At 51.0% G+C, this 15,808-nt stretch overlaps 2 protein-coding genes across 2 annotated transcripts; one reads left to right on the forward strand and one right to left on the reverse strand.

The window, feature by feature from the left end:
* The first annotated feature begins 1,472 nt into the window (after positions 1 to 1,472).
* Positions 1,473 to 6,039, forward strand: LOC136492349 (receptor-like cytoplasmic kinase 176). The gene is made up of 6 exons (XM_066488420.1): positions 1,473 to 1,882; positions 3,633 to 3,958; positions 4,113 to 4,248; positions 4,362 to 4,504; positions 4,592 to 4,715; positions 5,351 to 6,039. The coding sequence occupies exons 1-6, from the start codon at positions 1,819 to 1,821 to the stop codon at positions 5,812 to 5,814; spliced, it is 1,257 nt and encodes a 418-aa protein (XP_066344517.1). The 5' UTR covers positions 1,473 to 1,818; the 3' UTR covers positions 5,815 to 6,039.
* A 1,323-nt stretch (positions 6,040 to 7,362) lies between these two features.
* LOC136492449 (expansin-A7) lies at positions 7,363 to 11,319 on the reverse strand. The gene is made up of 3 exons (XM_066488479.1): positions 11,043 to 11,319; positions 10,521 to 10,845; positions 7,363 to 8,162 (listed from the first exon to the last, which is right to left on the reverse strand). The coding sequence occupies exons 1-3, from the start codon at positions 11,194 to 11,196 to the stop codon at positions 7,853 to 7,855; spliced, it is 789 nt and encodes a 262-aa protein (XP_066344576.1). The 5' UTR covers positions 11,197 to 11,319; the 3' UTR covers positions 7,363 to 7,852.
* Positions 11,320 to 15,808: the final 4,489 nt, after the last annotated feature.

Below are 15,808 nucleotides of genomic sequence, written 5' to 3' on the forward strand. Positions count from 1 at the left end.
AATAGTTCTTAGTATTCTTTTCTTCCATCAAGCAATGTAAGGCATATTTTAGAATGTGAAAGTCACTAAAAGTAAATTTTAACAAAATGATTTCTCTTCCATCATATTATTATTTTTTACAAAAACAACATCCTATCTAATATCTATTGTACATGGAACATACATATAACTAGAAAGATACCCTGCGTGTTGTTGCATGACTTTTTAAAAGATAAAGCTATTGCATGTATAAGTTAGACCTCCATGTTCTTGCATCAGTTCTTATCAAAATTAGGTAGGGCAATGAAAGAATATAATAAAAAGCTAATAGAATTAGATAGAATTATAAGATGATGGAACAACTAGCAAATATGGATGTCTTGTTATCTTGTATATTTCTTATATATTAAAAAATAGTAATTACACTTAGTGGACGTGACGTGGATTGGATGCATTAAGATGTTGAAAATTAGTGGGACAACATGATATTTAGCAAAAAAAATATAGATGGTTAGTGGGAGATGGCGTTGATGACTTGCATGCTGATATAGAAAGATGTTGAAAGTTAGTGGGGATGGTGTGGCATTTAGTGGGAAATTATGTTGATATTTAGTGGAAGATGACGTGGATGACTTGTATGCTGAGATAGAAAGATAATAGGGTTTATGTTTATAAAAGATATAGAGATAGATAGATAGATAGATATAGATTTAACTAATTAATGATCAGAGGTTGTATAGTATGATTTTTTTCTATCCAAAATACACATTACACTAATGGACAACTGGATTACATCATAGGATCTTGCACACAAAGAAAGAGAGACGAATTGATTTTCTATATGTGTTTTAGCGGTCGTACTCTTATGATTATTGAAAGATAGAAGAGTCGGTACTTTTATGAAATATGCATCCCACAATTCTAACCTTAGGGTGTTTTAAAATATATTAATATTCAGAACAAATATCAAATGAATGGACTATCAAAATATATTTCCTTTGAGTGAAAATTTGATAACCGCAGATGTTGGTATTTTTTATAAACTTGGTTAATTTTAACTAGAACTGAACTACAAAGATCTACATTTTAGTAACGGTATAAAAAAACTCCTCAGGAAATACAGCCTTTAGGTAACCTTATAAACTATCTTTTCTTACAAGATTTCTCTCCAACATTGCAAATACACTACAGTTTGAGACTTTGTGGGGCTACTAACGGGCCATTTATCGTTCATCAGGAACCAGGTTTAACTAAGCCCAACAGCCCCACCACCCAATTTCCCGGGCCGTGGGCCGAACCTGACAGCCCGATCTGTTTGAGCCAGTCTCGACCGTAAAACACTCATCCGTTAACCCCGGAGGTGAAACGGTAACATCAGCGGTCCCCAACGGGGCCCACACGGCAGCGTCCCGCCCGGTACCGTGCCTCTACGGCCGCGCGCACCAGCTTCCCAGGCTTTTTCCCTGGAGCGCAGGCGGAACCCGCGGCGCCTTGCCCCGTTAACACACGCCTCCGTTGCCCGCCATTAACTGCCTCACGCTCCTCTCCCTCCCTCCCTCGCTCGCTTGTTCGGCGCACTCCCTCCCCAAAGCCGCAGCCTCACGCGCTCCACCACGCCACCTCCCTCCACCCCTCTCTATATACTCTCACTCCTGCTGTTTTCCGTCCATCCGCCCACCGCTTCGCAGCCCGCGCCCCAAAACCCTAGCCCCGGGCGGATCGCGGGGCGCCTCCGGTGCGTCCCCGGTGCCAGTTTGATCCGATTGGTTGGTCGGGCACCGCTCTCGCTGCCGCGCTTCGCTCCGGCGGTGCGGCGGGGGGAGCACCGAGCACGCGGGAATGGGGAACTGCTACTGCTGGGGCGCGCGGATCAAGGATGGGAGCCCTCACCCTGGCGCCTCAGGTTCGTCCGTCCTTCTCCTAGCCGTTGCTTGGTACCGTTAGTTCATGGGGGCGATTCGAAGAGGGGTTTGGGCGATCCGTGCTTGCTAGTTGCGCTCTCCGATCAAGCGGAGATCTTTTGAGATGTGAAAATTCCGGTTCGTTGCTCGCGACACATGTATGTATCTTTTGCGAAATGGTGTGTACTCATCTGCGTGATGCGTTTTTTTGGGCGATTTGATTAGATAAGTTTCCTAGCAACAGACGGGGAACTTTCATCGAATCAAGTAGGCATTGGCATACTGTGGTTATGTAATCTTTCTTGTTGGTTAGGCTGATTGGGCTATTCCGGTGGGTCTTGTTCTGTTAGATGATTCCAACGTTTCAGCTGTCTTGCCAACCTCAATGTGTCCAAGGAGCTAGAAGTGAGCCATCTCAATCGCTTGAGTGTTTTTTTTTTTTGCTAAAGCGAGCTTGGAACATGAGGCGATGTACTTTTGTAGGTGGTTCTGCACTTGTGCAAAAAGAGCTTAGCCTTTATTAGATGATAGGTATTACCTTATTTCGTATGGTAATGGATGGGACATGTCCTGAGATGACATTGGTAAGTGACATGAGGTTGACTTTACTGCAAGAGGTCTTATCACTACCTTATTAGATAATGTTTTGTGTTGATGGTCCACCTGCATGTGTAGCTCCAACCACCCTGGATTCTGTTTTTCACCTAGGTGATATAGGATCGAAGCAGGACCAGTACTGTGGTAGTGTAATAAGATGACTTTTCTTTGGTGAATATAAGAAAAGTCATCTTATTCATCGGGTTGAATTTTGAGCTTAGTATGACTTTTCTTGTAGCATTGTGTGTGTACACCAGATGACCACTATTTGGCATGCTTATACTGTTGAGTGTGGACCTTCGCTATTCACATTTTCCCTCTTGTGAAATATATCACACGAACAAAGGAAAAAATATTTTAGGAGTTGACTAATTGTTTCCTGTTGTTATTATATTTTTTATTCATTTGCTTAATGTACGGTGTTGGTACAAAATTAGGAAAAACACTGAAATTCTACCTTGATGTATTTTGATAGTGTCATAACAAAGCTAGTAATGTCTACCAGTTCACATCCGATAGTCGGTTTCTATGACCTATTGATTAAATGTTTTGAGTGGTTAGTCACAGTTACGTTAATGCCGACTTTTATTGTTTTTCCTTACAAAAGGCATGTATGTTTACTGCGTTATCATATGGCTACATCGGTTGCTCTTGCACTAAAAATGTTTTAGGATCCTCTAGGAAAATTGGTTTCTGGAGCTGATTCTTCGACATCAATCAACCCATTAGTGCTAGAATTTTTGCCAAAGACAGCAATTATTACTGCCTATAGCTGTCTGTAGGTTCTCTTATCAATCTTTAGAGACGTCCGAGCAATGATTTTCAATATGCAGTTCCTTATATTGAGCCTGTTCGTTGGTTGGTTTCTGGGCTGATAAGCTCGGCTGGTGCTGGTTTGCTGTGAGAGGAAAACACTGTTGGCTGGCTGATAAGCCCTGGCTGAAACCAACAAGCGAACAGACTGATTGTATGGTGCTAGTTTCCTATTAAAATATATGTTTAAGTGGATGTGCCTTCTGGATAGTGATGGTTGTTATTTATATGAGCCTCGGATATATCACCATAATCTTATTCACCATTGGAACAATATGAGGCTTTTGTTCAGTGTTTTCTTTTACCCTTAAGTAGAATCTTTACTAAATGCTTGATCTGCAGGAATATTCTCGAAGAGTAGTGGTAAGGATGGGAGTAGGCTTAGCGGCTGTAGTAGTCGAGCCTCTTCAGCTTCCATGCCACCAAGTGCCAAGACTGAATGCGAAATACTGCAATCCGCCAATGTTAAGGTCTTCACCTTCAATAATCTCAAGGCAGCCACAAGGAATTTCCGTCCTGATAGTGTTCTAGGTGAAGGAGGGTTTGGATCTGTCTATAAAGGATGGATCGATGAGAACACATTATCACCTTGCAGGCCTGGCACTGGAATTGCTGTTGCTGTGAAAAAACTCAACCATGAGGGTTTGCAAGGGCACCGAGAGTGGTTGGTGAGTATAATGTAGGAATATAATGTATAATGCCATTCTATTTTATGCTATTGCCCTGCGAATCCATGATTGTTCATGTTTGTTTGAAATTTCCTCTTGCATACCTTTCTGTGCTGGCTTTGGTTACTAACATAAATAAGTATTCTGTTCGTAGGCGGAAGTTAACTACCTAGGTCAGTTCTGTCATCCCAACCTTGTCAAGCTGATTGGATACTGCGTAGAGGATGAACACCGACTGCTAGTATACGAGTGCATGCCCCGTGGGAGCTTGGAAAATCATCTGTTTAGGAGTAAGTTACCCAGGACCTTGTGTTACTGATCTCTTATTTTTTGTTCATATTATAATATTGCTGTGGTAGTATGTCTTCTGATTTATTAGTTGCTCTATGAACCCTTGATGTAGGAGGCTCATACTTCCAACCTCTGTCATGGAACCTTAGAATGAAGGTTGCACTTGGAGCAGCAAAAGGACTGGCTTACCTTCATAGTGCAGAGGCAAAAGTTATTTACCGAGATTTTAAGACTTCCAACATCCTCCTTGACACAGTAAGTGAAAGTGAATCAGTAATGCAGGATACTTCATTTCAACATTTGTTTGCTCCACTGAAAGAAGTACATTGTATTAATACGCAGGATTATTCTGCGAAGCTTTCTGATTTTGGATTGGCTAAGGATGGTCCTGTTGGTGAGAAGAGCCATGTGTCCACAAGAGTTATGGGAACATATGGTTATGCCGCTCCTGAGTATCTTTCAACAGGTAACATTTGAAGTGCAGCTCTGTGTTTTCCCTCCAAATTTCTGTAGATTTGCTTGATCTAGAAACTGCATTTTGTGACAAAAACCTAGCTAATGGCGTACATTAAATGACACATTCAATATAAATCCTAGACTCCTTAAAAATGGTATAATTGGTCCCCTGCATGGAAATTCCAATTTTGGTGTATCATATGCTATATTGAGTTGACTAGTTAAGTTGCATTTTTTAAAGAAGTTTTAGTGCTATGCATTAGTGGAGTGGGGTTGAAAAAGAAGGCCATGGATGTTGGTGCTTATTTTCATGGTCTTCTAAATATATCATAAACAGTTGCGTGACGTGGCTTAAATTTCATTTTATGAATTCGAATTACAGCACTTTGGGCTTTGGTGCGAAAACGTTGTGATTGTCTTGTAGACAAAGAGCGCCATTTTATTTCGGTAGCCTTGTAAGAACAGCTCAATCATTGCGTGGCTTAGATGCCATTTTATGAATTCAAATTACTGCACTCCTAGCTTTGGTGCGAAAATGTTGTGATTCTGTCTTGTAGGCAAAGAACACCGTTTTATTTCAGTAGCCTTGTATGAACAGCTCATCCAGTATGTGATATGGATCTCTTTCTTTGAACAACGCTACAGGTCACCTAACTACAAAGAGCGACATCTATAGCTTTGGAGTAGTGCTTCTGGAGATGCTGTCAGGCCGTCGTGCCATCGACAAGAACCGCCCCCAGGGTGAGCACAATCTTGTGGAGTGGGCTAGACCTTACCTCACACATAAGCGCAAGATATTCCGCATCCTGGATACAAGGCTGGAAGGTCAATACAATCTCAACAGTGCGCAAACAATTGCTGCCCTTGCTCTTGAATGCCTATCCTACGAAGCTAAGATGAGGCCGACTATGGATGCTGTGGTCACTATTCTACAAGAGATCCAAGACTCCGGTGAAGCCGAGAAGCATCAAGAACCCAAGGCTGGAACCAAACAGGCACCTGCTGCTGTGAATGCTAGCAAGAGCACTCGCAAGCCTCGCCGGAGAAGCCTGGCAGGCACAAAGGAGACTGTTGGTCCAAATCCAAAACCATTGGCCCATTCTCGTTAGCAAGGAAAAGCATTGAACTTGGTCAGGTCGTTAGCTAGACTGTAGCTTGTGAATATGCTCTGGTCTGTGTATATTGAGGGTAATCAGGCTTTTGGTAACTAGTCTTTTCGTTTTTTATCGTGAGCTGCTCGGTTTCAGCTTGACCGCATCTGTATGTCGAAGCACATGGCATCAAGAGAGAGCTCATGTTCCGAGTCTTTAACCTGAATCATCGTCTTTGTTGCAGGCTGCATTTGTTCCAGGCTATAGGCTGTTGTTCAGTACGTAGGCATCATTGTGTCGCACCCATATCTTAGTGCTGTTGACTGTTTGTGCAGCCGGGATATGATATAATGTATCCGTGACATGATGTTGACGAGCGGGCGCTTTGCCGATCGAGATCTCCGGCGTGAGGGTCGTTGCGATGGGCATCGGAGTGGATGTGGATGGCACTGGCAGTCCCAGCTGCTCAGCTTGCCGGCCATTGCAATCTCCGTTGCCTCCGTCTCTTCACGCCGCTGATCTCGGCCCCACGGCATCGCCTGATGACAGCAACCATGTCCACACCTCAACTGGGTGTCACGGAGTGGGAGTCGCATTTGGCTCCCTCCACGGCGACGTCGACTCGTAACCAGCGCCATCTCCCGGTGAACTCACCAAGCCGCACTGGCAGCAGGTCATCATCATGCCGGTGAGCCATGCCATGTCCCGAACACGGCGTGGTCGGTGGAGCCGTCGCCGTCACGATCACGACCCTGGTGTCCGAACTCGAGCAACCAGACAAGACCGATCCGACCGAGGCCAGCCCCAAAGCGGAAGGCCCTGCGCGCGGTGCCCACGGTCAGTCTGGGCGTTCGGTTAACCGAAACCGATCGGTTCGATTCTTCGGTTCTTCAACTAATTCGGTTACTTGAGAAGAAGGGACCGATCGGTTACTTTAAAAATGCGGAATCAAGGAATTTTGGTTTCGGTTAATTCGGTTCGGTTTCGATTTTAACCGATGGAACCGAATTTTCCAGGAACCAAGAAACAATCCATTCAATTGTAAATTTCGACAGCATTTTGCCTGATTTTCATGCAGTCAAGAGGGACAATTTAAACAGCAATGCAGCATAAAACAACAGTACAACACATATATGTTATTGTTCTCTCAAATATTCAAGCATAGAGCAATATTCAAACCTGCAATAAAAAAACAAGAGGTCCAACAATTTAGTTCGGTTATTTCAGGTCAATTCGGTTAATCGAGTGCTGGAACCGAATTAACCGTAATAATTTCGGTTCCTAGAAACCTGGAACCGAATCTGGGACCGAATATTTCGGTTTCGGTTAATTCGGTTCGGTTCTCATTTTGTTTCCCCAGACTTAGCCCACGGCGCGCTTTCGCTTTCTGCTTTATCCCTTTCACGTATTTTCATTTCGGCGCAAGCACAACCGGAGGAAGGAGCCCTTGCCGGCATTCATGCAAAGGAGCCGGCGCGAATCAATGAAAAACATCGGCTCATCGCGGTCGTCATCATGCGGATATCGCGTAGGTTTTCGAGGTTTTCTTAACCAAGCATCACAGCGAGAGCAGCAAGAAAAGAAACTTTCTTACAAGTCCAATCACCTTACTTACTGGCAATGAAAATCAGGTCCATGCATGACAATAAAGAGATAACAAAGGCGAGCCACCTCATGGAGACAGACACGGGGCGGAAGGACAAGACGAGCAGCTGCGGGCTACGCTCACCGCCCCCCAATTTTGAGCTGCAGCTTGGCAGCCGCTTCAGCCACTCTTTAGTTTCGACAGAAATCCATCACCCCCCAAGGCCCAAGCCAAAGGCTTAACCCAGAAACACGATCCATAAACACACACTAATGTTCAGAAGAAAAAACTCCTTTTTAGATCGGACTTGACCTGGAATTAAGGCGAGAAGGTGTGGTGGCCTTAAACGGGCATTCACGTACATTCCCATCCTAACACGCGCTTAATGACTAGGTATACTAGCAGTAATTATGTATATAAGAAGACCTTGGCTTCTTCTCACTCAGCGGTCGAGAATTTGATATGAAGTCATCAGACCCTGAAGTTCTTGCCCTCGAAGGTCTGGCCGAACTGCCAGTTGCGCGGGGCGGCGTTCCAGGAGGTGGAGGTGCGGCGGTCGCTGCCGGTGACGCGGAAGGAGAGCGCCTGGCCGACGAGGATGGAGTTGGACTGCCAGTTCTGGCCCCAGTTCCGGGACATGGGCAGCCACCCGGTGCTGGACGCCTTCACGCTCGCGCGCACGATGTCACCCGCGCCGGCCACGTTGGTGATCAGCACCAGGTTGAAGTACCGGAAGCCGTTGATGGTGAACCGAACGCCGCCCGACTTCCGGCATGGCACCCTGCAGCGAGAACCAAGCATCATCATTAGCACGTTTTCTTTATTACAGCGTCGATAACTTTTGTGCTCATCAATCAGCAGGTAAGCCTGTACTACTAGCAGCAGTATCGTTACACAGGGGCAGAACAGGAAATGCCAAGCGAGTTGTTCTTGCGGCTGTAGTGGAAAAAAGAAAGGCCGGACAGGCACCACGGCCAGGAGGTGCAGCGTGCGTAGGACAGGCAGAGTGCAGTGCAGGACCACCGCGGCTTCACGCGGTAATGGCGGAGCTGCAGGACGGAATGGCCCCTGGGCTTTACAGGTCACGCGGGGACCGGGGCACGGAGGAACCAAGGGCAAACGGGCCATTTCAGGTGGTAGGCAGGCCGGTGAGGGTATGGGCCTATGGGGTCATTTGAGCGCGCGTTTAGATCGCGAAAAGTGCGAAATTTGGCTACCGTAGCAATTTCGTTTTTATTTGGTAATTAATGTTTAATCATGGACTAATTAGGCTCAAAACGTTCGTCTCGTAATTTCTAACCAAACTGTGTAATTAGTTTTTATTTTCGTCTACATTTAATGCTCCATGCACATACCGCAAGATTCGATGTGACGACTACTGTAGCACTTTTGGGAAAACTTTTCGCGGGAGAGCCGCAAAAGCCCCGGAGGCTGTGCAGTGCCTGCCAGTGTGCGTGCCCCCGGCGGCAAAAGTGAAAAAGGTCAAAGCCTGTGCTGCCCTACCAGTACCACTGTGCCGTCTACTGTTCCTACTACTGCCACTGCCACCAAGGTGTTTTTTGGAGGCTTCTCTGGGCCTTTCCCTGTGGCCGATGACCCGGGTGGTCGTCTTTCTCGAAACAGTGTTCCACCCGTTTCTTTTCGTGAGGAGTAGTACTACTAGTGCTACGCTACTACTCGTAGCACCGTCCGGCCGGCTTCCGTCCCATGTGACCTGCCGGAACGGGCTCGCTCGCTACCATGCGTGTGTTGTGTGCATGCTGCGCAATGGCTAAAGCTCAAACTCTAGTCTAGTACAACCAAACTGAACCAAGAAGTGCCAACAACGGAGACGAGGTGCACTCGCATGGACGCAGAAAATCACAAATTTCCTCTAGCTCTGTACCAAATCACCTTGGCTTTTATCACGCACTATACCAGTCTGTGCCCAACCCCATCCCGCAATTTGGTGGTAGTAATTGTCGGCGCGCGCAAAGCCAAATAAATCGCCATGCCGTGCAGGTCCGTGCCGCCAGATCGATCCATCGGCAACGGAACCAGCCACCGGACGTGACGAAACGGGCAGGGCAGGGCAGAGGGGGGGGGGGGGGACGCGGCGCGGGCGTTGGTGGATGGTGGTTGTGTGCCGGGTTGCCGTGCGTGAGCCTGTGACGGAACGCGTCACGGAGTTTTTTCTTTTGCCACCCACAGGCCACAGTAAAGATGGCAGCGTGACCCATATCCGACGGGTATATGATCCATTAAGGGATAAGGATGGGATCATATCTTTACCCGTGGACATCTAAATGGGTAAGAATCCATCCCCGACGGCCATAGCGGGTACGGGAACGTTTCCTGTTTACCCGTCCCCGTTGAGGAACCCGACTATTTGAGCTGTCATGCGAGTATTAGACCCAAAGAAGCTCAACATAGATATTTTGGCCCAAATCTGAACAATCATATATATAATTTGTGTGTTCTAGGAACTCTAGTTCAATTTTTTCTCACCATCTTCGCCAGCAGCGCAAGCACGCCTGCCTCATGAGGGAACTCTAGTTCAATTTTTTCTCACCATCTCCGCTAGCAGCGCAAGCACGCCTGCCTCATGAGCGCTCATGCCCCTCGCTTCCTCAGTTCGGTCTCTCTGCCACCTTTGCTCATCCTCCTCGCAACCTCGCTCCTTCTCATCGGCATCTCCGAGACTCCAACACTTATACCCGAGTAAAGAAGAAAAGTTTCCGATTGTAAAGCTACGACCCTAAGTGTCTTTGTTTATCGGATATAAAGTACCCGTCGGATATCTGTTAGCCGACGGATATAAGGATGGCAAGAATCTATACCGAGACACTTAACGGAGACGGGACGGAATGAAGTTTCCAGAGAGGAGAATGTTCCGGCGATACGCGACGCCGGGGCCACAGCTACAGCTACAGCGCAGCGGGCGTCGAGGAGCAGAGGAGCCCCACTACGCCTCGAAAGACGCGTGGGCAGAGCGAGGAATCTCTGCTCTTGCCCTGCACCGCAGACTAAACGGCAAGTGGAGTGGAACAACCAAGGAGCATGTCGTTTACTACTACTGGCACCGTCCCCAACGCCGACGAGCAGGCCAAGAAACGCAACGCTGAAGAGAGGAGGCAGGGCAGGGAAAGCGTCGTCGTACCGGCGGTAGGAGACGGGAACGATGCCGGCGCGGTACTCGGCGATGTGGAGGAACATGGGCATGGCGAGGTCGAAGTGCGGGCGTGGCGGGTTGCACCAGCCGCCGTCGTCGGAGGGGAGCGCGTAGTTGGGCGGGCAGAAGTTGGTGGCCGTCACCAGGATGGAGGGGCTCCCGGGGCGGCACCACCGCCACCCGGGCTGGTTCTCGCACTTGATCTCGAAGCACGCGCCGCAGCTCAGCCCCTCGTTGAACAGCGCCGTGCTCAGCGCCGCGTTGTTCACGCCGTACCCCTGGCTGTACAGGTTGCCGTACCCGCACGCGCCGCCTGCAAGACCGACCGCCGCCGTGAACGGCACACGTTTCTTTCAGTTCTTAGCCATTTTCCGTTCGTTTCTCATTCATGAGATGAGAATGAGATCGACGGCAAGCACAGCAAGGAACAAGGAAGGAAGGGAAAAGGGAACGCGGCGTCGGCCAGACCAGACCAGCCAGCCCGGACGTAGGAGTATGTAACGAACGTACCCATGGTGCCCGAGGCGTCGCTGCCGCCGTAGAACGTGGCGTGCGCGCTCTGCCAGCTGCCGCCGCCGTACACGCCGGGAATGCGGGCGGCGGCGGGGGAGAGCATCATCGCCGCGGCCAGCAGCAGCAGCGGCAGCGCCGGCATTGCCGCCATCACTCTCCCTGAGTCCTCTTCCTCGCCTGCCGCTACAGGACGGACGCTGTCAGAGTCAGTGCAGCGCACCACGCAGGCGAGCGAGCGAGCGGCGGTGGCACAGGGAGTGTGGAGCGCTGGGAGGCGAAGGGCGGGCCGTATTTATGGAGGCACGAGGCAGACCAGATAAATGGGACTGCGAGTGAGGGGTCTAGGCCAGCCCACAGCACAGTGAGAGGAGGAGCCGAGCAGGCCGCGGGCCGAGGAGGAATCGAGCAGCATGTTCGCTCGTCTCAGCCAGCTCAAACCAGTGAGCCAACGGTATTTTCCTTTTACAATAAATCAGCACTAGCTAACTCAAACCAGTCCAGAAACCAACCAACAAGCCGGAGGAAAGCGGAGGAGAACGCGCGATTGATTGCCCGGATTCAGCAGGCAGCTGATGCTGGGACCGGGACGGCGAGCTGCTGATGGCGTGGTACGTGCAGCTGCTACAGTGCCAGGCTGCCAGTGCACTGCTCCCCTCGCCTCGCCTGCCTCCTCACGCAAACGGAGGGCAGTTGGGACCTTTCCTTTTAAGTACTTCTTTTTGTTTATTATTGGCCGGTTCGTTTTTTTTAAAAAAAAAATCAGTCTCACAATAAATTAGTTGTTTCGGCTTCTTCTTTTTTCAGCTAAGCCAACAAAGCCATTATTATTAGTTCTTTTAAAACTGTACTATTCTTTTCTCTTTCTTGTATACGGCACTGTTTGATCGGATCATGGGTCTCGGGCCGTCGGAGTAGCAGCGGTACACTGTACACACTACTCGATGGCGTTTGCCGCGGCGCTGTCGAGTGGAAACCGTCACGCGTACAGTGGCCTGTGATCATGCCAGTGAGATTTAATAAATGCCCATTTCGGCAATTCTACGGTTATGAACTGCACGAATCATAGCTACGGTACGTGAAGAAAATCGAATGGATCGTTGTGGATCAGTGGATGAATGTGCGGGATTAGTGAGAAGCAACAAAGTTATTGGCATTATTGGCGTCATATATGCGCGTTGGGACGGGACCCACAGATAATAATCTGGGTAATTTACAACCATTTTTATGTCCCGATCAGGGTTCATTTGGAGTTTCACAAGAATCCGTTAAACGGAGATGGCGTTTCCTAATCAGGGCGTGATACAATTCCCTGCGACACCCGGGGGGCCGTTTTTACTAAACCATTCCCATAACAAATGCTGTTGAGTGTTGACCTCTCACAGTCACAGCGTCTGCGCCGCTGCTCAAGCCCATGATTTGGCCCATCATTTGGTTCTGTCTTTTTTCTTCTTGCCGGGGGCTCCATGATCCGAACGGAGGCACCATGATTCGGGGCTCCGGAGACCAGGACCAGGAGGCACGCTGCACGCAGGCGGACGCCCTGGCCGGTGGCGACTGGCGAGGCCTAAGCATATCACGGTCGCGGAGGCACGCTCTCGCTCACGGCTCGATGGCGCCAGAGCCACGCCCGCCGCGGCGGGGAGACCAAAAGGGGCTGGGCCATCCGCGCGCCCGTACGTACGCTATCCGTGGACCGTCGGTTGAGTGGCCGGCTGGCCGCACGCCGCGCTTTGCGTCCATCGCAAGTTGTGCGCCGGCCGCTGCGCTCTGTCTCAGCCTCTGCCCTCTGCTCTCCTGGGCTCCTGGCCGGTGGCCATCCTTCTCGCTACCTTGACGGCGCGAGTGAATTCGACCGGTCCGCTTTTGGTAGTACGCCGTGTTCCTTTTTCCACAGTGTTCTTGGAGGGTCCCTTGTCTGCCGCCTGCCAACTGCCGACGGCCGGAGGGTCTCTTTTCCCGGCGGCCAGTGCTTTTGCTCCGCCCAGACCGTTTCTGTGTGCTTCGCCTTCGCGCGTACCCGGCTACGGTGGACGGTGGTGTTTAAAGTCTCCATTGGCAATGCGGCAATGCCATGCGAGTTCGAATAAAAGCCGCCGCCTTCAAATGCGGAGGGAAGCAAAAGCTCTGGCGGGCGCCCTTTCGCCGCCGGCTCGCGGCGAACCGTCCGTCTCCACTCCCGCAAGTGTACACCGTGTGCCAAAAGCAGCAAAGCAACTGTCTACAAACTGCACCTGAATCCATGTGCTTCGATTCGGCATAGCCATGGTGGAGTAATGGAGACATGGAGTATACAGAGCGCACAGCATCGTATTGTCACCGGCATTTGCATCGCTACAAGTATGCCTCCGGCGGCCTCCCCATCGGCAACCTCAACAGTCAACACGTGCCACGTAGTAGCTAGAGTGGACCTGGTCACCCGCAGAGACACAGACACAGGGTTGGTGTATGAACTAGTAATAAATCTGACCATGCATGCAGTGCAGCCGGCGATGCAGATCGAACTAGCAACCATGGCAGCAGCTGCGATTCATGGACGGCCCGTGGTAGATGCGGAGTGCAGTGGTAGGGCCGGGCTCGAACTTCATGTCTGCATGCGCAGCGAAGGGGTCGTCGTACACTCGTACGTGCTACTAGTAAATAGTAATGCCGTGACACGTCACGTGCTTACTGGCTGCACGTACGCGCTGACCAATCGCCTAGCTACCAAATGACACTGCCTTAGCTCTCACGGTGGTTGCGCCGGTACCAGGAGCGAAGTGTCGTGCTGTGTTTGTTAGCGTCACGGGGGCGTTTCGCACGACGCCACGCACAAAAACAGTTTTTGGCCGTGGACCGTGTGGCATGCAGTATCGTTTTCTGATGCCAGTTTCCAAAGAACTCGGTCGTTCACGAGCGCAACCAAGAACAAGAAGGCGCGTGGATTTTCGATGGCCGCCGAAGAAATGCTCGGTGGCCCGCGGCCCCGTCCGGCCGGAGCCAGGCCTCGGATCCGTGTGTGGCGAGCGACATCCGCGATGGCATCGGATCCATGATAGATGTCCCCACCACCTCGGCCTCGAGCAGATCGCCTGGAGGAAACCGCAACCGCGCGCACCGAACTGATCGCATCGTATACATGGCGCGCCCGCGGCGGTGCCAGTGCAATGCTACGCTACACTATGCATGCCCCGTTGCAGGCTTGCAGGGTCGCTCACACGCTCCGGTCGGACGTGGTCGTGGCTGGTCCCGCACCCGCGCTTCAAAGCACCTCGCCGGAATTCAAGCCTCCTTTGCCTTCTCGCGTCCACGCCAGGCTCCCTCGGTCTCCCTGCCCTGCACCCCATGCCCCATCCCTCTTCACTGCTCTCGCGCGTGACACGCACGAGTGCATGCCGGACATACGCCAAGTTCAATCGGGACACGCCTCCTGCCGGCTGCCTGGCGTTGAATCGATCGGCACGGCGGACGTACAGGATTTACCGGCAGGACGACGGTTATTAGCTCAACTGGTCAGAGTTCAGCACACGACGTGAATGCGACTGCGACACCCCCGCGCGCGCCGACTACGGGTCAAACGAAAGCGCCCACAACGCCCCCGCGCGACGGGCGGGACAGGACGCGGCAGGCCCAGTGGCCCACCCGCCCGGGCCAGCGCGCGCCTCCGGCTTTTCCGGAGGAAATCGCACGGCAGACCGGTCTGTTGGCTTTGGTTTGCTTCGGTTGGGGGGTTTCGCTGTTCCGGTGGGTGCCGCGGCCGCGGCCGCGCCCCCCGTGTCGTGAATGCGATGGCGACGGCCGGCTCGGGGCGGCCTTTAGCTCGTCGCGCGGTACGCTTGCCGGCCGCGGCCACCGCGCGCCATGCCCACGCACGTATGTGGGTCTGGGTGGTGGGTGAGCGAGGCGTCCCGTGCCCGTGCCACCCGTCGCATGGCTAACGGTTTCCTTGGACGCACCCGCGCGCGCGTTAACTCTCCAGCGGGGCGTGCGTTAACTCGTGTCTGGGCTTCCACGTCTCCCCGCTGGTCCGGTCTGGTTCTCGCCGATTCATTCGCCCTCGCCGCGAGGCCACACGACGCTGGCATGGCTGCACTACTTCGGTCCACACCTGCCTCTGCTCTTTCACCGGCGGTTCGGGGTACAGAGGTCAGGTCAACTCTGAGCCTGAGCTACTATGAATATGATTATTTGCAACCTCACACTTTGCTAGTGTCACTGCTTCAATCATTTGCGAGGTTGGTCAGCTCTATCCTGGACCCTGGAGTAGGTTACCAGGGTTGTTGCAGCCTCGTAAAGGTAAACGGGCAGCACTAGACCTATATATATCCTCAAGCAGTCCCAACTAATAGTCAGTCCCATAGGCCATAGCCATGTGAGTTTTCGTCGTTGCGTGTAACAAGCAGCAGCCAGCGGCCAAACAAGAGTCACACAGCTCGCGCCACTTGCGCGAGCGCGAGGACCTGCCGACGCCCAGCTCTTGTAATTTCCCCGCGCAGCTGTAACGATTTGACATGACAGGCTCCGTTCGGCTTACCTAGAAACCGACTTGTTCGGTTTATTTTTTCAGCCAGAACCGTGTTTTTCTCTCACAACAATTCAGCTAGAACAGTGTTTTTCAGCAAGTTTTAGTCTTAAGTTTCAGCAAGCCAAACGGGCCTGTACGGAGTTTCTGCCGCTACTCCATCCATCAGGTGTAGAGCTACGGATCTAGTGCTGCGGCACGATCCCATGCCGTGCGCGGCAGCCGCTGCTGAGAGGCGGATCGTGCACGGCGCTCGTCCGATCTT

The sequence above is a fragment of the Miscanthus floridulus genome, chromosome 1 (genome assembly GCF_019320115.1).
Source record: "Miscanthus floridulus cultivar M001 chromosome 1, ASM1932011v1, whole genome shotgun sequence".
Taxonomy (NCBI): domain Eukaryota; kingdom Viridiplantae; phylum Streptophyta; class Magnoliopsida; order Poales; family Poaceae; genus Miscanthus; species Miscanthus floridulus.